We start from the raw sequence: 24782 nt of genomic DNA, 5'->3' as shown, positions 1-24782 counted from the left end.
TGTCTTTGCCAGTAGGACCACATGCAGCAGAGTGAGAACAACGTGCAGTATTGTCCTCAGTTATACCCTCAGGGGTCTTAGATGTATCCATTACGATAAACATGTATCTTCAAAATCCAGGTGGCTTCCTCTTTAAGTTTCTGTATTAACTTTTTTTTTTTAGCTGGCTGGAGGCATCATTCTAAGTGTAGCACAAGCCTGGCCAGTAAATTGAAGCTGACCTGAATGCCTTTCAGGGCTGAAGTAGTGCCAGGATAGTCAGGGCTCACAGACAAGTACAATTCCAGAAGGCACACACAGTACCCTTGGACCAAAAGAGTTTACAATTATTAGGGCATCTCAAGCAGGACATACATTAATCAGGCAGTTTAGGTTAACAGGACCCCTAATGTGGCCTCCCGCATGGGGACTCCTGCCTTAAAGTTTCCAGTCCAGTCCAAAAAATTCACTTCACTCCTTGGTTTCAATGGGAATGTCTCCTGAAGGCAGTTGGATCCAAACATTTTTGTTTGTTCATGGCACCAGTTCATCTGCTTTGTGAGTGTGGGTGACATCTGGAGGTGCTCTGAGAGGAAGGTGCAGGAGCCGGGGCCAACCCCTGGTGTCTCATAGTCAGCTCTGTCAAATCTGACCTTAGGCTCAATAGTCAGTTAGAATTCAAAGCACTCTCAGCAGCAGGGAAGACAATATGTGCTTTTATTAGGGAGGAGGGGAAAGCTTCCAGGAGCAGTCCTAAAAATCAAAGATCATTAATGCCCTCTCCCTTCACCCAGGCATCCCCAGGTGTCAGGATTTTGTTTTTTCTCCACTGTTACAAAATCTGTGCGTCCCACTTAGCAATCATAGTACAATCATTCCCTCCTCTCATCCAGACCTTTTGTCTGGAAGAGTTATATGCAAGAAGTTTAAAAGTATTTTCATAGGCAAACATTTTTATACAACTTAACCAGAAAGACATATCATGTCCCGTTATTGGTCAAGATGAAATCCTAAATTTTCAAATATTTTAAGAATGGGTTTTCATACCTCCCACCCTCTTCATCCTGATCATTTATTCAGTGAGCAACCTAGAAAAGATCACTCTGGGGCCCGGCCCAGTGGCGCAAGCGGTTAAGTGCGCACTCCACTGCGGCGGCCCGGGGTTCGCCGGTTTGGATCCCAAGCGCACACTGACGCACCGCTTGGCAAGCCATGCTGTGGTGGTGTCCCATATAAAGTGGAGGAAGATGGACATGGATGTTAGCCCACGGCCAGTCTTCCTCAGCAAAAAGAGGAGGATTGGCAGATCTTAGCTCAGGGCCGATCTTCCTCACACACACACACACACAAACAAGATCACTCCCTTTCTGAGGACAACTGCATTTAATAAGCAAATTACCTTACTAAGGTTTACATATCAGGAGAAAGGTGAAGTAAGTAGAGTCAGGCTATCAATCCATTGTAAACTGCAACTAATCTGGAAAGTCAAACATAACCATCAGCAGCAGTGACACAACCCCCAGAAGGGGTCAAGAGTTTGATCTATCAGGAGTGGGGAAGGAGTCACATTCCCTGTGATGTGCCCTCCCCCAGTCTGCAGCTTTTGCAGAAATCACAAGTTATGAATGCAAGTGACCCAAATGGTCCAGTCAGCACCCAGGATGGTTTCACAGTTTAGAGCCCCACAAGAGGGATGAGCCAAATCTGCAAGGATCTGAGTCTGAGTTCATTTAAAGTTCATGTAGTTCATTTAGAGTTCATTTAGCCTGTGCTTGATTTCAGTTCAGCACATCTGGTGCTGAGGTGGGAACAGCCTATAGCAGACCATATCAGGTTTCAGCTGAGAGTCATGTCCAGGAAATTAGAATCTGTGAATTTAGAATGCCAAAAAAGTTAAGATGCTACAGGGCCAGTCAGCCGTGGTCTAAGTCCAAATCCAAGTGACAAGCAAGACTTGCCTAAGCTCTTTTTATTGTGTCTTACAGTTCAAATTGACCGCCTCAAAAATACACACAACAGGATGAAAAATCATCAGCCTTTAAGAGTTAGACATTTGGTTTCACAAATGCTTTTTCACAAAACTGCTTTTTGAACTCAAAAAGTGTATTTTCATCTAGACATTGCCTCTCTTTTCATGCTATCTTCCTTTTTCCAGAAGATCCAACAGGGAAAAAAAATGATAGCAAAAATCATTAGTTATGGAGACTAGTTCTGTTTCCAATACTTAAAGAGTTTGAATTCTAGTCTGTCCACCGGCTGCAAAATGCAAGGTAGTTGTGTCCCACTAACAAACTTTTTTTTTTTGCAACTTTCACAGATCAGGATGATCCCTCTAGCTTTATGAGATTATAAGAACATAACATTTCACATCAATTTTTATCATACATCCAAATGCAATAGCCACAAAATAAAAACCATTTAAACAAGTTCTCCCTTCCACTCTCACCACTCTTATTCAACATAGTACTGGAGGTTTTGGCCAGAGCAATTAGGCAAGAAAAAGGAATAAAAGGAATCCACATAGGCAACAAAAAAGTTAAACTCTCACTATTTGCAGATGACATGATTTTATATATAGAAAACCCTAAAGAATCCATTGGAAAACTATTAGAAATAATCAACAACTACAGCAAAGTTGCAGGGTACAAAATCAATCTACAAAAATCAGTTGCATTTCTGTATACTAATAACGAACTAACAGAAAGAGAGCTCAAAAAAATAATACCATTTACAATTGCATCAAAAAGAGTAAAATATCTAGGAATAAATCTTACCAAGGAGGTGAAGACCTATACAACGAAAACTACAAGATATTATTGAAAGAAATCGATGATGACATAAAGAAATGGAAAGACATCCCATGCACATGGATTGGAAGAATAAACATAGTTAAAATGTTTATATTACTTAAAGCAATCCACAGATTCAATGCAATCCCAATCAGAATCCCAATGATATTCTTCACGGAAATAGAAAAAAGAATACTAAAATTCATATGGGACAACAAAAGACCCCGAATAGCTAAAGAAATCCTAAGAAAAAAGAACAAAGCTGGAGGCCTCACAATCCCTGACTTCAAAACATACTACAAAGCAATAGTAATCAAAACAGCATGGTACTGGTACAAAAACAGACACACAGATCAATGGAACAGAATTGAAAGCCCAGAAATAAAACCACACATATACAGACAGCTAATTTTCGACAAAGGAGCTAAGAACATACAATGGAGAAAGGAAAGTCTCTTCAATAAATGGTGTTGGGAAAACTGGACAGCCACATGCAAAAGAATGAAAGTGGACCATCTGCTATCGCCATTCACAAAAATTAACTCAAAATGGATCAAAGACCTGAAGGTGAGACCTGAAACTGTAAAACTCATAGAAGAAAATATAGGCAACACACTATTTGACATTGGTCATAAAGGAATCTTTTCGGATGCCATGCCTACTCAGACTAGGGAAACTAAAGAAAAAATAAGCAAGTGGGACTTTATCAGATTAAAGAGCTTCTCCAAGACAAATGAAACCAGGATCAAAATGAATAGACAAGCCACCAGCTGGGAGAAAATATTTGCAAAACATGTATCTGATAAGGGGTTAATCTACATAATATATAAAGAACTCACACAACTGAACAACAAAAAAACAAACAACCCGATCAAAAAATGGGCAGAGGAAATGAACAGACACTTCTCCAAAGAAGATATGCAGATGGCCAATAAGCAAATGAAAAGATGTTCAACATCACTAATCATCAGGGAAATGCAAATCAAAACAACACTAAGATATCATCTCACGCCTGTTAGAATGGCTGTAATCACCAAGACAAAAAACAACAAATGTTGGAGAGGATGTGGAGAAACAGGAACCCTCATACACCACTGGTGGGAATGAAAATTGGTGCAGCCTCTATGGAAAACGGTATGGAGATTCCTCAAAGAATTAAAAATAGAAATACCCTATGATCCAGCTATCCCACTACTGGGAATCTATCCAACGAACCTGAAGTCAACAATCCAAAGAGGCTTATGCACCCCTATGTTCATTGCAGCATTATTCACTATAGCCAAGAAGTGGAAGCAACCCACGTGTCCCCCAACTGATGATTGGATCAAGAAGATGTGGTATATATATATATATATACAATGGAATACTACTCAGCCATGAAGACAAAATTGTCCCATTTGCAACAACATGGGTGGACCTGGAGGGTATTATGCTAGGTGAAATAAGCCAGAAAGAGAAAGACAAATACCATATGATCTCGCCCATATGTGGAATATAAACCAACATAAGGACAGAGAATACTGTATTATGGTTACCAGGGGCACTGGGGGTAGGGGATGGGCACAAGGGGTGAAGGGAGACATGTATATGGTGATCGGCAAACAAAAATGTACAACCAAAATTTCACAATGTTATAAACTATTAAGACATCAATAAAAAAAATTCTCCCTTTTCCCTCCTCATTGAAAGTTTACTCAAACCTCTAGCAGAAAATTCAGCATTTACAGCCTTAATGTTATAGTAGGGAGATCCCAGCTGTAATATAGGAGTAGGAGTAGGAGGCTGTTGCAGCAGTGGCTAGAGTGTTTTCCCTTTGATTTATAAAACTTTGCTCCCATCCTGGGAAGTGATTTAACCTTTTTTTCCTCCCACTTGCACGAAAGAAACACAAAATTTTAAACATTTTGACCAATCCAAAGCTCACCTTTGGGAATGTCTGGGCACTTTCTCCTCCAGGTTGGAGGAGAAAAGGAAAACGAAAGCTATCACCTAGGCTACAATTTTCCCTCCTCGCTTTAGCCATAATGGCCAAAAGTAGGCAGAGGATCTATTGAACCAACTCTCCTGGAGTCAGATCTACCATTTTCAAATTCCATAGGTAACTTTTACCTCTCACAACAGACAGCAGCTCACCTTCTGTTTCATACGATGGGTAACTCCATAGCCAGGTACCACAAGGTTGTCATCCTCTACCTTCCTTTTCTCAAACAATGCTTTTGCCATACTTAAGTGAGTCAGGGTCACTCTCACTTAAATTTAGAAAATTAAGTTAAAATTAAAATTAGAAAATCCCACCACTGTCACCACTGTGTTGGGAGTCCTGAAGACCAGCCCAGGTTTGGTGATGCACTAAGGAGGACTCATAGGACTCAGCATATAGCCATACTTCTGGCTAAGATTTATTACAGTGAAAAGATGTAAAGCAAAATCAGCAAAGGAAAAAGGTGCATGGGGCAAAATCTGCAGGAAACCAGGCACAAACTTCCAAGAGTCCTCTTGCAGTGGAGTCACACAGCACATGTTTAATTCCTCCAACATCAAATTGTGACAACATGTGTGAAGTGCTGCCTACCAGCTCAGTAGAGACTCAGTATCCAATGTTTTTATTAGGGGCCAGTCACATAGGCACCCTCTGCCTGGCATGTACCAAAACTCCAGACTCTCACAAGGAAAGCAGGTGTTCAGCACAAGACATATTGCTTGCACAGTTTAGAGACAGTAAACTATCCTTATCAGAAGATAGTGGAAACCTTCCCCAAATCCACATCTTCAGTTGCCAGCCAAGGGCCAACCTTGCAAGCAGGCCTTTCTAAAGATAGCATTCTCAGGCCTATCATGCGAACTCTTTTCTGCACAACGTGCAGGCCTTTTCGAGCATATATGTATGCATTTCTCTTGAGTATATACCCAGCAGTGGGAATGACAGGTCATAGGGTATGTGTACATCCAGCTTTAGCAGATACTGTCTAATCGTTTTCCAAAGTAGTTGTACCAATTTACATTCCCACCAGGAGTGTATACAATTTCCATTTGTTGCACATCTTTGCTAACAGTTAGCATGATCAGTCTTTAATTTTAGCCACTTCAAGAGGTGTGTAGTGGTATTTCATTGGGGCTTTAACTTGTACTTTCTTGATGAAATAATGAGGTTGAGCAGCTCTTCATGTTTCGTGGCCATCCTCTTTTGTGAAATAGCTTTTCATTTTTCTATTGTGTATCTTCCCTTTTCTTATTGATTTGTAGGAGTTCTTTATAAATTCTGGATTTGAGTCTTTTGTCAGATATATGGATTGCAAATATGTTCTCCTACTCTGTGGCTGGCTTTTTCATTCTTGGTAGTTTCTTTTGATAAACAGAAGTTCTTAATTTTGTCAATATTTTGCTTTAAGTTTAGTGCCTTCCATATCCCGATTAAGAAACCCTTGCCGGGCCGGCCCCGTGGCTTAGCGGTTAAGTGCGCGCGCTCCACTACCGGCAGCCCGGGTTCGGATTCCGGGCGCGCACCGACGCACCGCTTCTCCGGCCATGCTGACGCTGCGTCCCACATACAGCAACTAGAAGGATGTGCAGCTATGACATACAACTATCTACTGGGGCTTTGGGGGAAAAATAAATAAATAAAGTTAAAAAAAAAAAAAAAGAAACCCTTGCCTATCCCCAAGGTCACCAAAATGTTTTCCTACTCTATCTTCTATAAGCTTTGTTGTTTTACCTTTGATATTTGGGCCTATAATCCATGTAGTATGAGGTAGGGTCATGGTCCTTTTATTTTTTTTCACAGATGGATATACAATGGTTCCAGTGTCACTTATCAAAAAGTTCCCCACTGCACTGATATGGCAGCATGCCATAAATCGGGTGGGTCTAGTTTTGGACTCTATTTTGTCCCACTGATCTAGTTGTCTATATTTGTGCCATATTAATTGTAGCACTATACTAAATCTTGAAAACATGTTGTATAAGTCTTGCAATTTGGTTCTCGTTCTTCAAGATTTTATTGGTTCTTTTTAGTCCTTTGCATTTCCCTACACATTTGAAAATTACCCACCATCTTACACGCACACACACGCATGCACACACACACACAGCTTGCTGGGAATTTAAATGGGATTATTGCAACTATAAAAGCTGACATCTTTAAAAGATTGATTTTTCCAATCCAGGGGTTGGAAAACTTTTTCTGTAAAGGGACAGATAGCAAATATTTTAGGCTTTGTGGCCCACATGCCATCATTATTGCATATTTTGCTTTGTTTTGTTTTTACAACCCTTTAAAAGTATAAAAATCATTCTTAGCTCATAAGCTATACAAAAATACACCATAAGCCAAAGTTGGCCCACAGGCCATAGTTTTCCAACTCTTGTTCTAATCCATGAAAAAGGTATATCTCTCCATTTATTCAGGTTTACTTTCTCTCTGGAATGTTTTAGTTTTCAATGTAGAGGTATTACACATTTTCCATCGAGATTTATTCCTAGATATTTGATGTTTGTAGATGCTGTTGTAAATGATATCATTAAAAGTCATTTTCTAATTGAATGTTGCTAATATATAGAAATATAATTAATTTTTTGTGAATTGCTCTTGCATCTAGCAAACTTATTAATCACTAATAAATTCTAATAGCTTACCTGTATATTACTTTGGGTTTTCTACTTATATAATCATGTCATCTGTAATGACAGTTTTGCTTCTTCCTTTCCAATCCTAATACCTTTTATTTCATTTTCATGCCTTGCTGCACTGGCTACAAGCACCAGTACAATACCAAAAGGAGGTGGCAGTAGGCATCTCAGGCATCTCATTCCTGATCTGAGAGGGGTGAGGTGGGGAGACTTTTAGAATTTTACCACTAAATATGATAAGTTTTAAGAAGATATCCTTTAACACATTTGAGGACGTTTCCTACAACTCTTACTAAAGTTTTTATACGAATGGGTATTAAAATTTACCAAATTTTTTCTATCTGTTGAAATGCTTATATGGTTTTTCTCCGTTATTCTCTTTGTGGTGGAATATATTGATTGATTTCTAAATGTTAAACCACCCATGCATTAGTTGGAAATGTTCTCTAAATTCCATTCTTCTGATTTATTCTTTGACCCATGGGTTATTTAGAAGTACACTGCTTTATTTGCAAACCACTGGGGATTTTCTAGTTATCTTTTTGTTATTTATTTCTAGCTTAATTCCAATGTGGTCAGAGACATACACTATATGATTTAAATTCTTTGAAATTTGTTGAAACTTGCATTGTGGCACAGTATATGGTCTATTTTGGTAAATATTCAATTTGCCCTTGAAAAAAATGTGTATCGTGCAGTTGTTGGGTATAGTGTTCATTATTAATCAATTAGGTGAAGTCTGTTACTTTTATTGATGTTTTTGTCTACTTCTATCAGTTACTGACAGGAATGTGTTAAAATCTCTATGATTTACATTTGTCTATTTTCCTTTTAGTTTCGCTCTTTTTTTGGCTTTGCATATTTTGAGGCTGTTATTAGGTAAATAAAAATTAAAGATTGTTATAGCTGCCTGTTAAATTGACACCTTACCACCATAAAATGTTGTTCATTATTTCTATGAATATTTCTTGCCTGTAGTGTACTTTGTCTGATATTAGCATAGTTACCACAGTTTCAATTTGTTTACTATTTGCATGGCATATTGTTTTCCACCCTTTTATTTTCAACCTGTGTCCTTATATTTCAGGTGAATCTCTTGGGTTGAGTTTTGCTTTATTATCCAATCTGACAATCTGTCTTTTAATCAAAGTATTTAGTCAATTTATATTTAATAAAATTACTGAATGTTTGGGTTTAAATCTCATGTATTACTACTTGATTTCCATTTGTCCCTTTTATTCCTTTTTTTCTCCTTTCTTGCCTTCTTTCAGATTAATAAAGTATTTTATTATATCATTTCCGCTCCATCAGCATGTTAAATATTCTTTTATTATTCTTTTCATGGTTAGTCCAGAGCAGCTCTTTTCAACTGGATTCCACCAGAGAATTATGCTCTAATTTTCTGGACATCCATTGTCTATATTAACTTATCTTCTTTGTATTTAAAATGGAACCAGTATGCGCCACCCTTGGGAGAACTGAAAAACCCCATTTTCTGTAGGGCTTAATTCTGTCATGAAACCCTGCTTGAGAGAAGTTGCCCCAAAGATTAAAACATGCATCCTTGACTGATTAGAGTCTATCTTAAATTAACACTTTTACTACTTTCTGAATAACTCAAGAACCTTATAACACTTTAACTCCATTCACATCCTGCCTTTTTTCATAGTTACATTAATTCTTTAACACAAAACTGAAGAATGAAATGGGTTTAAATAACAAAACTGTAAAAATGTGCCACAAAACTGAATAAAATTTTTTTAGTTGAGGTAATATTGGTTTATAACATTATATAAATTTCAGGTATACGTCACTGTATTTCGACTTCTGCATAAACTACAATGTGTTCACCACCAAAAGTCTAGTTACCATCTGTCACCAAACACATGTGCCCCTTTACCCCTTTCAGCCTTCCCCCACTCCCTTTCCCCTTTGGTAACCACCAATGTGTTCTCTGTATCTATGTGTTTTTTTATTTTCCACATATAAATGAAGTCATATGGTAATTGTTTTTCTCTGTCTTACTTATTTCACTTAGCATAATACCCTCAAGGTCCATCAATGTTGTTGCAAATGGCATGATTTCATCTTTTTTTATGGCTGAGTAGTATTCCATTGTGTATATATACCACACCTTTTTTATCCATTCATCCATTGATGGGCACTTTGGTTGCTTCCAAGTTTTGGCTATTTTGAATAATGCTGCAATGAACACAGGGGTGCATATATCTTTTTGAATTAGTGTTTTCATGTTCTTCGGATAAATACTCAGAAGTGGAATAGCTAGATCATATGGTAGTTCTATTTTTAATTTTTTGAGAAGTAGCCATACTGTTTTCCATAGTGGCTGCACTGATTTACATTTCCACAAGAAAATATGCAGATGGCCAAGAGGCACATGAAAAAATGTTCAACGTCACTAATTACTAGGGAAATGCAAATCAAACCATTTACAGTGAGATATCACCTCACTCTCGTCAGAACGGCTATTATTAAAAAGACAAGAAATAACAAGTGTTGGAGAGGATGTGGAGAAAAGGGAACCCTTGTATATTCCTGCCTGCCTTTTTTGCAATTTTTGTCATTTATTTCACTTCTTTTATTATTTTTTCCACAAGGTGTTGTTATTGGTGTTGCTTTAAACAATCAATAGTCTTTTATATTTACACTTTCCATTTCTCTTTATTCCTTCCTACCTTCCTACATTCCTGTCTGGGATCATTTTTCTTCCGCCTAAAGAACTCCCTTCAGTATTCCTTTTAGTGTGAGTCTGCTAGTGATACATTCTCAGTTTTTACTTATCTGAGCATGCCTTTATATCACCTTTATTTGTGAATGATATTTTAACTGAATATAGAATTCTAGTCTGGCAGTTATTTTCTCCCAGTAATTTATAGGTGTTGTTCAGTTGTCCCATGGAGTTCATTGGTTTTGTTGACACGTCAGCTGTAAGTTTGATCGTTGTTTCTTTGAAAGCAATGTATTCTTTTCTTAACTCTGGCTATTTTTAATATTTTCTCTTCGTCTTGATTTGAATTTTGATTATTAAATGCTTAGGTTTGGTTTTCTTTGTATTTATCTTGCTCACAGATTTTTAGCTTTTTTGAATGTGTGACTTGATATCTTTAGTCAGTTCTGAAAAAATTTTGGTCATTATCTCTTCAATCACAGTTTCTGTTCCATTTTTTCCTCTTGTTCTTAGACTCCAGACCTTTTCACTATATCTGTCTCTTAATGTTCTTTCAATCTTCCATCCTTTTTTCTCTGTGCTTTAATTGGGATATTTTCTACTGACTTACTTTTCAGTTCATTAATCCTCTCTTCTGCTGTGTCTCATATGGTAATTCCCCTCTACTGCATTCTTAATTTCAGTTATTGTATTTTTTAGTTTTGAAAATCTATTTGATCCTTTTTTATACATTCCAGTTTTCCAGTGTAATTCATCTTCTAAATCTATTTTTGAACATATTAACATAGTTCATAAAAGTCCTGTCTGATAACTCCAAAAATATGAATTATCTGTTTTTTAAAATAATACATCAAAAATTTTAAATATTTTTTATTGTACTAAAATATGTATAACATAAAATTTATAATTTTAAACATACAGTTTAGTGGCATTAAGTACATTCACATTGTTCTGCAACCATCACTACCATCCATCTTCAGAACTTTGTCATCATCCCAAACAGAAACTTCATACCGATTAACTCCTCATTACTCTCTCTCTCTGGGAACTACCCTTTAATCCTTTAATGGCAACCACCATTCTATATTCTGTCTCTATAAGTTTGACTACTTTAAGTATCTTATATAGGCGGAATCATACCATATTTATCCTTTTGTATCTGGCTTGTTTCACTTAGCATGATGTCTTCAAGGTTCATTCACCTTGTAGCATGTGTCAGAATTTCCATCCTTTTTAAAGCTGAATAATATTCCATTTTATATATACATACAATTTGGTTATCCATTCATCTGTCAATGGACATTTGGGTTATTTCCACCTCTTGGCTTTTGTGACTAATGCTACTTTGAAAATTGGTGAACAAATATCTGTTTGAGTTCCTGCTTTCCCTTCCTTTGGGTATATACACAGAAGTGGAATTGCTGGTTAAACTCTATGCTTAATTTTTATGAGGAACCACCATACTGTTCTCCATAGTGACTGCACCGTTTTATATTCCCAGGGTTCTAATTTCTCCACATCCTCACAACACTTGTTATTTTCTGGTTTATTTATTTACTTTTATAATAGCCATATTAATGAGTGTGAAGTGATATATCATTGGGGTTTTGATTTGCATTTCCCTAATTATTAGTGTTGTTGAGCCTCTTTTCACATGGTTATTAACCATTTGTATATCTTCTTTGGGGAAATCTCTACTCAAGTCCTTTGCCCTTTATAATTGGGTTTGGGGTTTTGCAATTAAAATTTTTTTCCAGTTTTATTGAGATATAATGGACATATAACATTGTGTAAGTTTAATGTGTACAATGTGATGATTTGATACACATATATATTGTGAAAGGTTTACCACAATAAGGTTAGTTAACACATCCTTCACCTCACATAATTGCCATTTTGCTGTTGTTATGGTAAGAACATTAAGCTCTACTCTCATAGCAACTTTCAAGTATACAATATGGTATTGTTAACTATAGTCACCATGCTGTACATTAGATTCCCGGAACTTATTCATCTTATAATTGAAAGTTAGTACCCTTTGACCAACATTTTCCCATTTCCTCCACCCCTCAGCCCCGGGCAACCACCATTCTACTACTCGGCTTCTATGAGTTTGATGTTTTTAGATTCTACATATGAGATCATATAGTATTTGTCTTTCTCTGTCTGACTTATTTCATTCAGCAAAATGCCCTCAGGGTTATGCATGCTAGTGCAAATGGCATGATTTCCTTTTTTCTCATGGCTGAATAATATTCCATTGTTATATACATATTCTCTACCCATTCATCTGTTGATATACACTTAGGTTGCTTTCATGTTTTGGCTATTGTGAGTAATGCTGCAATAAATACGAGAGTGCAAATATCTCTTTGAGATAGTGATTTCATTTCCTTCTGATATATACTCAGATGTGGGATTGCTGAATCATATGGTAGGTCTATTTTTAATTTTTGGAGGAACCTCCATACTGTTTTCCATAGTGGCTATACTAATTTACATTCCCATCAACAATGTACAAGAGTTCTCTTTTCTGCACATCCTTGCCAGCATTTGTTATCTCTTGTTTTTTGATAATAGCCATTCTAACAGGTGTGAGGTGATATCACATTGTGGTTTTGATTTGCATTTCCCTTAGTGATGTTAAGCATCTTTTCATGTACTTGGCCATTTGGATGTCTTCTTTGGAAAAATATCTATTCAAGTCCTCTGCCCATTTTTTAATCCGATTGTTTGCTTTTTTTGCTATTGAGTTGTACTAGTTCCTTATATATTTTGGATATTAACCCCTTATCAGATATACAGTTTGAAAATATTTTCTCCCATTCCATAGACCGCCTTTTCATTTTTTTGACTGTTTCTTTTGCTGTGCAGAAGATTTTTAGTTTGATTTGGTCCCACTTACTTATTTTTGCTTTTGGTGCTTGTACTTTTGGTGTCATATCCAAAAAATCATTACTAAGACCGATGTCAAGGAGCTTTTTCCTTATGTTTTCTTCTAGGAGTTTTACAGTTTCAGGTCTTTCATTTAAGTCCTTAATGTATTTTGAGTTAATTTTTGTGAATGGTATAAGATAAGGGTCCAATTTCATTCTTTTGCATATGGATATGCAGTTTTCCCAGCATCATTTGTCAGACTATCCTTTCCCCATCGAGTGTTCTTGGCTCCCTTGTCACATATTAGTTATCTGTATATGTGCGGGTTTATTTCTGGGCTCTTGATTCTGTTCCATTTGTCTATGTGTCTATTTTTATGTCAGTACCATACTGTTTTGATTATTATAGCTTTGTAATATAGTTTGGAACCAGGAAGTGTGATGTCTCCCGCTTTGTTCATCTTTCTCAGGATTGGCTGTCTAGGATTTTATGGTTTTATTATAAATTTTAGGATTATTTCTTCTATTTCTGTGAAAAATGCTACTGGAATTTTGATCGAGATTACATTGAATCTATAGATGGCTTTGGGGGGTTGTTGGGCTTTTTGTGGTTGAATTGTAGGAGTTCTCTATATATTCTGGATATTAATCCTTTATCAAATATATGATTTGCAAATATTTTCTCATTCTATGGGATGCCTTTTCACTCTATTGGATGATGTCCTTTGATGCACATAACCTTCTAATTTTGATGAAGTCCAATTTATCTAACTTTTCTTTTGTTCCCTGTGTTTTTGGTGTTATATCCAAGAAATCACTGCCAAATCCAATGCTATGAAGCTTTCTTCCTCTACTCTCTTCTAAGAGTTTTATAATTTTAGCTCTTAGTTTTAGGTCTTTGATCTATTTTGAGTCAATCTTTATATATGGTGTAAAGTAAGGGTCCAACTTCATTCTTTTGCACGTGGATATCCAGTTTTCCCAGCACCATGTCTTGAGAAGACTGTCCTTTCCCCATTGAATGGACTGGGCACCTTTGTCAAAAATCATTTGACCATATCTGCAAGGGTTTATTTCTAGGATTTCTATTCTATTCCATTTCTCTACATATCTGTTTTTATGCCAATACCACACTCTTTTGATTACTGTATCTTTGTAGTTAAGTTATGAAATCAGGAAATGTGAATTTTCCAGCTTTATTTTTCTTTCTCAAGATTGTTTTGGGGTCCCTTGAGATTCCATATGCATTTCAGGATGAATTTTTCTATTTTTTTCTAAAAATGTCATTGGGCTTTTAATAGAGATTACATTGAATCTGTCAACCATTGTGGATAGTATTGACATCTTAACAATATTAAGTCTTCTAATCCATGAATAGGGATGTTTTTCCATTTATTTAGGTCTTCTTTAACTTCTTACATCATTTTGTAATTTTCAGTGTACGTATCTTTCACTTCCTTGGTTAAGTTTATTCCAAAGTATTTTATTCTTTTTGACGCAATTGTAAAGTGAATTGTTTTCTTAATTTCCTTTTGGATTGTTTATTGTTAGTGTATAGAAATGCAACTGATTTTTGCATGTTGATTTTGTATCCCACAACTTTGCTGAATTTGTTTATTAGTTCTGTTTTTTCAGTCGAATCTTTAGGGTTTTCTACATGTAAAATCATGTCATCTGCAAACAATTTTACTTCTTCCTTTCTGATTTGGATGCCTTTTATTTCTTTTTCTTGCCCAAATGCTCTGGCTAGAACTTTTAATACTATGCTGAATAGAGATATGTGTGTCTGTTTTGATTGTATTTTTTTTTCTGGCTTTTGTTTATTCGATTTCCCAGCATGTCTTATTATATATTTTCAATGCAGAACACATTGTATAAAGAATTGTAGAGGCTCTTCATGATATTATTTTCTTCCAGAGGCGATTTAGTTTATTTTGGCAGGCAGATACACTATAAGCAGAACACCTTAGACCAATCAGGGATTGAGAAGATTGTGTTTTAGGCTTTGTGTTTCAGACTTTCTAAGAATTTGGTCTATTTCTGATTTGCCTTTACTTTTAGGGTGTAGCCCATCCTTCAGGGGTTCACCTGAAAGCCTGAGGTGTTTATCACAGCCCCTTCCACATAGAAAGGTCCTGAAATGGAATTGTTGTCTTCCTAGCAGTGAGACTTTATACTTGATTTCTTGATCCCTCACCCCATGCAAGTACAGCTTAAGAATTAGCAAATGCCTCAAAGGGAAACTGTACAGAGAATGCTGAGCTTACTTCTCTGAGGTCCTCTTCTCTCCAGGGCTTTGGCTTCTCAAGTCCTGGCTCTCATAATTACTTTCTGATGCCTTCATTCACCTTTATTTTAAAAATCTAGCCATTGTAGTTGTTCTTGGTATGAAGTTTAGTCTGATACAATCTATTTCATCACAGCTGGAAGCTGAAAGTCTACCTTATTATTCTTTTTAACGGTGGCACAATATATCATAATTCACTCATTCTTGTTCATACACATAGATTGCTTGTAATTATTGTTTTGTCATTAAAAATTATGTTATAATGAACATCTCTGTACATATATCCTTGTGCACTTGTATGGGTGTTATATAGGACAGATTCCTAGAAGTAAGGTTGTGGGTCAAAGGTATGTGCATTAAAATTTTTTATAGATAATGCCAAATTGCCTGATTTACACTACTACCAGGATTTCCGTGAGTGTCCACTTCTCCTCATAGTCACCAGCACTGGATATTATCAATCTTAGCTTTTCTAAAACTGATAGGCAAAAACTTATATTTCATTGTGTTTTATCTTACATTTCCCCAATCACTGGTGAGGCTGAAGTTATAACTTAAAAAGTGTAGTACTAGGAAAGGAGAAACTGTGATCAACAGCACCAAAAAGTGATACCAGAAACATATACACACATACATGTGTGAGTAAGTCAATGCATGTACAGTAAATGATAAAGATGGTATTTCAAAACACTGTTTATATGCATTAGTCAATCAATAGTGCAGGAAAGACTGGCTATTTCGCAAACAAGTTACAATTCTTACCTCATAAGATAAACTAAAATTAAAATTCTAGACTAAGAGTTAAATGAAAAATTGTAACCATAAAGAACTAAGAGAGGGGCTGGCCCGGTGGTGCAAGCGGTTAAGTGCATGCACTCCGCTGCAGCGGCCCAGGGTTCGCCAGTTTGGGTCCCGGGCGTGCACTGACTCACTGCTTGGCAAGCCATGCTATGGTGGTGGCCCATGTAAAGTGGAGGAAGATGGGCATGGATGTTAGCCCAGGGCCAGTCTTCCTCAGCAAAAAAAGAGGAGGATTGGCAGATGTTAGCACAGGGCTGATCTCCTCACAAAAAAAAAAAAAAAAAAAAAAAGAACTAAGAGAAAATGCAGTTTAAATGTGTCTGACCTCGGGATGGGTCTATCTTTCTAAGCATAATGGCAAAGAAAGAAACCAAAAAGGAAGAAATTCTACTATGTAAAAAAAACTTCTATATATCAAAATCAAATGCAAAATTAAAAGGAAAATAATAAAATAGCAAAATATTGCAGTAATATGTGGAAGACAAAGTGTTAGCATCTCTACTACATAAAAAATCTTGTATAAGCCAATAAGAAACTGACAATTTTCCAGTAGAAAAATGGTAAAAGACTATAAGTAGATAATTTGCAAAATAAATAGAAAAAAAGGCTAATTTATGAAAACAAGGTTATCATTCATACGTCCAAAAAACTGAAGAAATTATGCTAACACAGATATTAAAATAGTGTTGTAGGAGGTTAAGAAAATGTAACAGGGTTCTTCATAGATTATTATGTTGCAAAAAACAGATTGCAAACACTGTTCTTTCTGACACCATTTTTCTAAAAACAAGTGTGTATTTATTTTATAAAAAATAATTGGAAGCAAATACTCCAAAACAAAAACAGTGGCTTCCTATGAGCAGTAGAATTATAGGAGATTTTTATCTTTTTCTTTTCTGCTTTTCTCTATTTTCCAGTTCCCTGCAGTCAACATGTAGATATCAATTTATAATCAGATAACTTACTACTTATGAAAACTGGAGAGAAGGAGAATAGCACATCTATTCAAATGAAACTAGGAGATAAATTCACAATTCCTGAAGAAATGAAAGATATATCTGATAAAATGGATGTAATGTGATGTTTAAAAATTTACACAAAGGCAAGATAATAATTATCTAAAAGAAAATTATAGAATAGGGAATATATACATTATAAACCTCATTGATAAAAGCTTACCATAAAATATACTTAAAGAATTGCTAAATATATATGAAAATGTGCAGATCCTGCTAGATATGCAAGCAATAGAAAACACAACTTCAAAAAAAAAAGTAAATCAAAAACAAAGGTATACCCTCACTCGGAATTAAAGAAAGGAAATTAAAATAACTTATGTGTATTAAAACTATTAATCTAACAAAAACAAATGATAAAAATCCAATGCTGGTGGGTTAGCAAAAATAAAAAAAAGATATATTTTATATTTATTGATCACTAAAAATTGGTTGGTCTTTCTAAATAATAATCAGGCAACATGTAACAATAGCTACAAAGTTGTTTATACTCTTTTATCCAGAATCCCTTTTCTGAGAATATACTCCAACAGGAGTATATGTATGAATGTCTAGACAAAGGCATTCATAGAAGGATAAAAATTTTGGAAACAATTCAAGTACCCAATAATAAGGGAACAATTACTTTAACTTGATGGAATAATATGTAGCTCTTTCATTACGTGGAAATACTTACATGAAAGAATAAGTGAAAAAAAACAGAACATATGTTAATATGTACACACTAAATATAACTATAAAAATGTACCTATGTGTACTAACAGATTAGAAAGGATAGGCCGGCCTGGCGGCGTAGCAGTTAAGTTCGCCCGCTCCGCTTCAGTGGCCTGGGGTTCGCTGGTTGGGATCCTGGGCGTGGACCTATGCATCACTCATCAAGCCATGCTGAGATGGCGTCCCACATAGAGCAACTAGAAGGATGTACAGCTATGACATACAACTATCTACTGGGGCTTTGGGGAGAAAAAAGGAGGAAGATTGGCAACAGATGTTAGCTCAGGGCCAATCTTCCTCAAAAAAAAAAGAAAGAAAAGAATTACCATTATATAAAGATTTGAGTTTAATATTTATAAAGTTCTTATGTTCCCAAAGTTGATTAACCTCATGATTTAAAAAAAATTTAAAAAGATATTATGGATCTTAAATACATGAAATTATTGAGTGTTTGAGGTGAGGCAGAGAATACCATTTAGTTAACATATATAAATGAACACACCTGGTAAAGAAACATCCTTTTTCCCTTGGTGGAATTACAGCTGTCATTCAATGTATGCTTAAAAGCAATTTTGTTATTGTGAAATTGTTGCGATAATAGAATTCTGAAGAGTCACTCACTTGATAAGTCAGCAAATCATGCCTTTCTTGACTTTCCCAGGCAAATCTGTCCTCTTTCTCCTGTACTTTGTACAGAATACCACTGTTATAGCATTTATAAGATTGCACTATAACTATTTGGTTATATGTCTATGTCTCCCACAGCATCTAGCCCAGTGCCTAGTACATAATAAGTGAACAATAGATCCTTATGAAAGAATGAATGAATGAAGTGAATGTAGGAGCATATTTGGAAGGAAAATAAATGTAGTTTGTTACTTGAGTCCCTGAAATGTTTGATCATTCATTAAACTCAAGACCCATCAGTCCTTATTTCCTTTGGCTAGGAAATAATAACTTAGTAGGAGGCCCAAGACAGAGCGTAGGCTTTGAAAAAGTAACCAGTAAGGAGTTTGCTTCTGTTTGTTGGACAGATCTGATGTGATGTAGGTAGATTCCAGGAATTATCACCCAGAGCTTGGAAGTTACCTAAATCCTAGTAAGATTATGCTGAGTTTAGAACAATGAATGTGAAGAAGCAAAGGGCAAAATTAACCTATCAACTTCTGAGTGACAGCCAGAGAAAATCAGGTCAAAGGCACCAATAGGACTTGCATGAACCCCAACCATAGAGACTTCTAAGAGGGGCAAAGAAGGTGACTACAAGATCAACTAATACTCAAGGAGTAAGATTTGGGCTAGATAGAGAAATACCTTCCTTTTGTGAAGGGATTTAGTGCTAGTGGACTGGTATCCGGAGATCAGGAGCACATTATAGTCAGAGGCTAGAGGGAAAGGCCCAGGAGATAAAAAACAGGAAGCAGGTTCTGGGAAGGACTGAGGTACCCATCCCACCTAGTAAAGCATCAACTCAACCAATCTCAGAAGTTTCAGAGTCTTGACTTGGCATTTATCTCAGATAGGGTTGAGCAAGGGGAGGGAGCCAGAGGCTCAGTATTTTGTAATATTCAAGCTAATTCATGGCTATATTTTAGAAATTAATTAGGATCTGAGACCTATATTCAATAAACTTGATTTATTTCTATGTGTTTATATTTTAGTTTTCCATTTTTTCAGTAAAGTTTCTTTAGAAAATTCCAATCTTACACTTGAATTAAGAAGAAAAGATATTTTCTACATTATAGCTAAGATGGAAGAGAGGGGGGAGATCCGTATATTCCTAAAGCCAGATGCAATGTTAATGGCTCTGGGAGTTCAGGCCTTGCTGGCATAAAATATGGGTGCTTAGCAGAGACAGAGAAAAATCAGCTCTGACTGTTGGTCCTTTCCTCTTTGGTTGATTCCCTCTCAATTTAGGCCTACATAACTGCCATAGAAATTGAGTGTCTGGAGTTGGTGTTAGTAAAAAGGAAAGGAGGTTGGTTTTGAGCTGGACAAGATTTGGCTTGGCTGTAATTACTGACAGACCATTCCTGGTGAAGAAAAAAAGTACACACACACACACACACACACACACACACACACAAAGTAGGCTTTGGGTTTGTAAGTGGCAATCTACTCTCTAAGATACAATCTTTATTTATAAATTTATCCTTTTGTGGCTTGATTTAAGATTGTATTAATTCCCCATTGGGGCTATAACAAATTACCACAAACTTAGTGGCTTAAAACAACACATATTTATACTTTTACAGTTCTGGAGGTCAGAAGTGCAAAATGAGCCTTATGGCTACTATGAGGTAAAATCAAGGTGTCAGCAGGGCTGGTTCCTTCTGGAGGCTCCAGGGGAGAATCCGTTCCTTGCCTCTTCCAACTTCTAGAGGATAAGGCTAGTAGCCTTATTACTTCAATCTCTTGCGTCTGTCATTGCATCTCCTACTTTTATAGGCAGATCTCCCTCTGGCTCCCTCTTATAAGGATACCTGTGATTACATTTAGGGCCCACCTGGATAATTAAAAATAATCCTCCCCATCTCAATCTCCTTAATTTAATCACATCTGCAAAGTCCCTTTTGCTATATAAGGTAACGTTCACAGGTTCCAGGGATTAGGGCCTGGATATTCAGCCTTCTACAGTCCACCCTCTGGCCCCTAAAGATTCACATCCCTCCCATATGCAAAGTGCATTCACCCCATCCCAACATCCTCCAAACTCTCAACACAGTACCACATCAACTCAAGTCCAAAATCTCTTCTAAATATCATTAGCCCAAAAGTTCCATCATCTAAATCAGGTATGGGTGAGAATCTGAGTATGATCCATCCTAAGGCAAAATTCCTCTCCATCTGTGCACCTTTGAAACTAGAAAACAAGTTATCTGCTCTCAAAATACAGACATAGAATACAAGTTACAGACATTCTCATTCCAAAAGGGATAAAATGGAAGGAAGAAAGGAGTCAGCGGCCCCAAGCAATTTTGAAATCCAAGCAAACTCCATTAGGTTTCAAGGCATGGTAGTAATCCTCTATGGCTTTAGGCTATGCCCTCTGAGCCCAAGGCACCTCCCTCTGGGCCCAAGGCCCCACCTTTGAAGTCATCCTTCTTTTTTCTTGAAGGGTAGCACTTACTTGTAGCTGAGTAGTTTTTTTTTTTTTTGTGAGGAAGATCAGCCCTGTGCTAACATCTGCCAATCCACCTCTTTTTTTGCTGAGGAAGACGGCCCTGGGCTAACATCTGTGCCCATCTTCCTCCACTTTATATGGGACGCCGCCACAGCATGGCTTGCCAAGCGGTGCGTCGGTGCATGCCCGGGATCCGAACCGGCGAACGCCGGGCTGCTGCAGCGGAGTGCGTGCACTTAACTGCTTGCGCCACCGGGCCAGCCCCTGTAGCTGAGTAGTTTTATCAGCCTGCTTCTTGACTGGAATTTTGGAAGTCTAACACCCTTCTTTCATTGTGTCCTCTTTCTGTCCCTTTCAGTCCAAGTTGGCAGTGTTTCTGCATTCTCAAAAATCTTGTGGGTCTTGCATATACGTCATGGGGGTTCACATCATTAGACAAGAGGGTCCTCCCCAAGATCTTTCCTGGATAATCTCAACTCTATTCCTAAATTCTGTTGAGATCGTTGAAGAGATCCATGAGTCACATGCCTAATCTCTTCAAAGACCCCTGTGTGAATGAATACTCTGATCTTTTGATCTTTCCAAAGCACTAGCAAAAGGTTGTCCAGCCACATCCTTGATCTTTTTTTCCAGAACATGCTTTCCTGGCAGCAAATCTCCTAATTTTATCATCTTTTCCAATCTGGATAGGTTGGAATTTTATCAAGTCCTGGTTCCTTTTTGCTTAACTGTTCTTCCCTCAATTTCTCTCTTTCCTCTCACATTTTACTATAAGCAGCAAGAAAAAAGCAGGTCATGATTTTAACACTTTGCTTGAAAATCTCCTCAGCTAAATATCCAAGTTCATCATTTATAGTTCTGTTTTCCACATAACTATAGGAAACAATTCAGCTAAGCTTTCTGTCACTAAATAACAAGGATCCTTTTCCTCCGGTTTCCAATAACATGTTCCTCATTTCCTTCTGAGCTCTCACCAGCAATGCCTTTAGCATCCATATTTCTACCAATAGTTTGTTTAAGGCAATCTAGACTTTTTCTATCATGTGACTCAAAATTCTTCCAGCCTCTATCTATTACCTGATTCCAAAGCCACTTCCACATTTTTAGATATTTGTGATAGCATCACTCTACTTCCCAGTACCAAAATCTGTATTACTTTCCTATTTCTTCTGTAACAAATTACCACAAACTTAGTGGCTTAAAACAACACATATCAATTCTCTTATAGTTCTGGAGGTCAGAAGTCCAAAATGACTCTTATAGGACTAAAAACAAAATCAAGGTGGCAGCAGGGCTGGTTGCTTCTGGAAGCTACAGGGGAGAATCCAATTCCTTGCTAATTCCAATCTCTAGAGGCTGTGGGCATTCCTTGGAAACCTTTGGCTCATAGCTGCATCACTCTAATCTCTTGTTTCTGTCATCACATCTACTTCTATACTCTGATATCCTCCTGCTTTCCTTTTATAAGGACACTTGTGATTACATTTAGGGTCCACCTGGATAATCCAGGCTAATCCTCCTCATCTCAAATTCCTTAATTTAATCATACTTGCAAAGTCTCTTTTGTCATCTAAGGTAATGCTCACAGGTTCCAGGAATTAGGACCTGGATATCTTGGGGACCATTATTCAGCCTTACACAGGGTAGTTTAGAAATTTTGCATACCCTTTTTTTTTTTAGTGAACAGTGTAGGAATTTGTTTAATGTGAAATTTGTAATAACTTGTGTAAATTTGTAATTTGTAGTAATTTTTTAATGTGCCCATCCCTAAGTTTAATATATAAATCGAATAAAAAATAAGTACTAATTAAAAGTAAGTATTAGACTAAGAAGTGGAATTTTTTATATTGTCAACCAATTCATTACATGGCAAAGTATAAAAGACCTAAAAACAAGTTCCTTGGCTATTACTTTACATAAAATTAGCATGTATTCAAAATGGAAATATAGGTCCCAAGGGGAGAACATGTTAGTTAAGCACACACTTGGAATGAGGATAAAATATTGCCTGGTAACAGCCATGCCCTATGTACCAAAGAGTGCATAAAACACACCTAAAATTATCAAGCCTGCTCAGGATATATAGGGTTATAAATTTATATTTCAGAGACTGTAAATTTCTTCTCAGATCCAGTTTAATAAAGCAATATAAGATTAAGAAAAAACAAAAAGGAAAGAAACCAGCCTGTATCAAATAATGCTTTCATTCTAGCACGCTGCCCAATCTCCTTACCTAGGCTGGAATAAATGTGGCTGAGAATACGAGCTGGTTGTACTCTGATGGGATACACCTCGGCAATGGTCTCCACATCAATTCCCTTGTCCTTCAAAATGGCCTTGATTTCTTCTGTCTCGGCTAGAATGGAAACTACAGGAAAGAAAGAAAATGAGGTCAACAGAAAATTTTATTTCAATAGGAACCTAGTAATCTCTCAAGCCACATAATTTCTTTTGAAGGAAAGAGACAGGAAAGGGGAGGAAATTAACAGTTATTGAGGAACCTTGATGACAATTATCATGCTAGGTATATAACAATATCTAAATGGAAAAGGAAAAAAGATCTCATGACCAGAGTATTAGATTCTGCTTTCTGGCTAAGTACCTACGTGCTCCTAGAGAATGCCATACTCTCTTTATATCTGGGATTCCATGTTTAAATAGGGAAAAAAAAGCCAACATGAGGTGTGTTACAGCTTTTATAAGTTGATTCCCCAAGGCTCTTTTATATCTGTACCCTTAAGACCAGGGCCAGGATTATGAGGGCAATAAAGAACACCCTAATGATAAGAATTGCTCTATAGCTAGAGAATGGTAGAAGGCAAGGTAAATTGGGGATAAAGAATTGAGGTACCACAGTTGAAATTGTGTGTGGTTGTTTTGGGGGGGTAGGAAGATGGGGATAACAGTTCTCTAGATTCAGGGCTGCCAAGCCTGGACAGCTCTCTTTTCTTCCTCTTACACTCATGTCTCTGAAGTGATAATCAAACTCATAAGGGAGGAGGCCAGGCCAATTCCCCGACTCTTCCATCTACTCGCCCTCTATGGGACAGATACCTGGCTGGGGCCAATAATCTGAGTACGGCCTCAGCTGGCTTGACACTAAGCACTAGGGGCAAACATGTGCCCTATTCTTGCTCCTCTAGTGCTGGCAGATGTGCTGAATTGGGTTTACAGGAAAATGAAGGTATCACTTGGTTCATTCCAGCTTACCAGCATTCTCTATGTTGAGTTTTTGGGGCAAAACTGTAGTTAACAAAGTGCTACTTTGCTTCCCTTTGCCATTATCTTTTGTGTACTTTTCTATCTTAGGAACCTCGTAGTGTTGTGTTGCTGTGGTCTGCAGCATAGGATATGCAGGATATGGTGATTACAAGTCCCCTGGACATAACGTCATCTTGATTATTTCTAACTGAAAACATTAAAATGACAAAGATTCTCCAGAGAAAATGCACAGAGGAAGAATGATAGTGAGCTAAGAAAAGTCCAAGGAAACACATGTGGTCATCTATTCATTCATTAATAAACATTTACTAAGCACCTAAATAGATAAGGCACTATGCTAGGCACTAGGAATATAGAGACGAATAAGTTAGTCTCTTCCTCAAGGAGGGAGAAGATAAGATGACCTAAAATATAACCTTGAGAAATTTCCACATATAAGAAATGGGCAGATGAAGAAAAGCCTGGAGGTGGGAGTGAGGATTCTTGTCTCATGGCTTATATTTTCTCTATGGTATAGGAGGTGAGGTCATCTTCTGAGAGGGAAGAAGCAAGGAGTTAGGAAAAGGGAAAAGGTTTGTAATAGGAGGCTGAGAGACAAGATCAAATATTCCGAGTAAGAAGAGCAGTGGACTATGGAGAGAACTCCCAGGAACACCAAC

The 24782-nt window shown here is 37.0% G+C and overlaps 1 protein-coding gene across 5 annotated transcripts in view; it reads right to left on the bottom strand.

Annotated features, from left to right (window-relative positions):
• The window catches only part of PHKA1 (phosphorylase kinase regulatory subunit alpha 1), a 119967-nt gene that overhangs the window by 55701 nt on the left and 39484 nt on the right, over positions 1-24782 (bottom strand). For all 5 annotated transcript variants that reach the window (XM_087427796.1, XM_004439826.3, XM_004439827.3 and 2 more), the window contains one exon: positions 23135-23269. In XM_087427796.1, coding sequence (XP_087283922.1) covers positions 23135-23269 — 135 coding nt within the window. The remainder of the gene's footprint in view (positions 1-23134; positions 23270-24782) is intronic.

Source organism: Ceratotherium simum, chromosome X, assembly GCF_057802395.1.
Source record: "Ceratotherium simum simum isolate JZ-2026a chromosome X, ASM5780239v1, whole genome shotgun sequence".
In the NCBI taxonomy this organism is placed as follows: Eukaryota; Metazoa; Chordata; class Mammalia; order Perissodactyla; family Rhinocerotidae; genus Ceratotherium; species Ceratotherium simum.
Note: the sequence above shows the minus strand (reverse complement) of the source record. Positions and strands in the feature narration are given on the sequence as shown.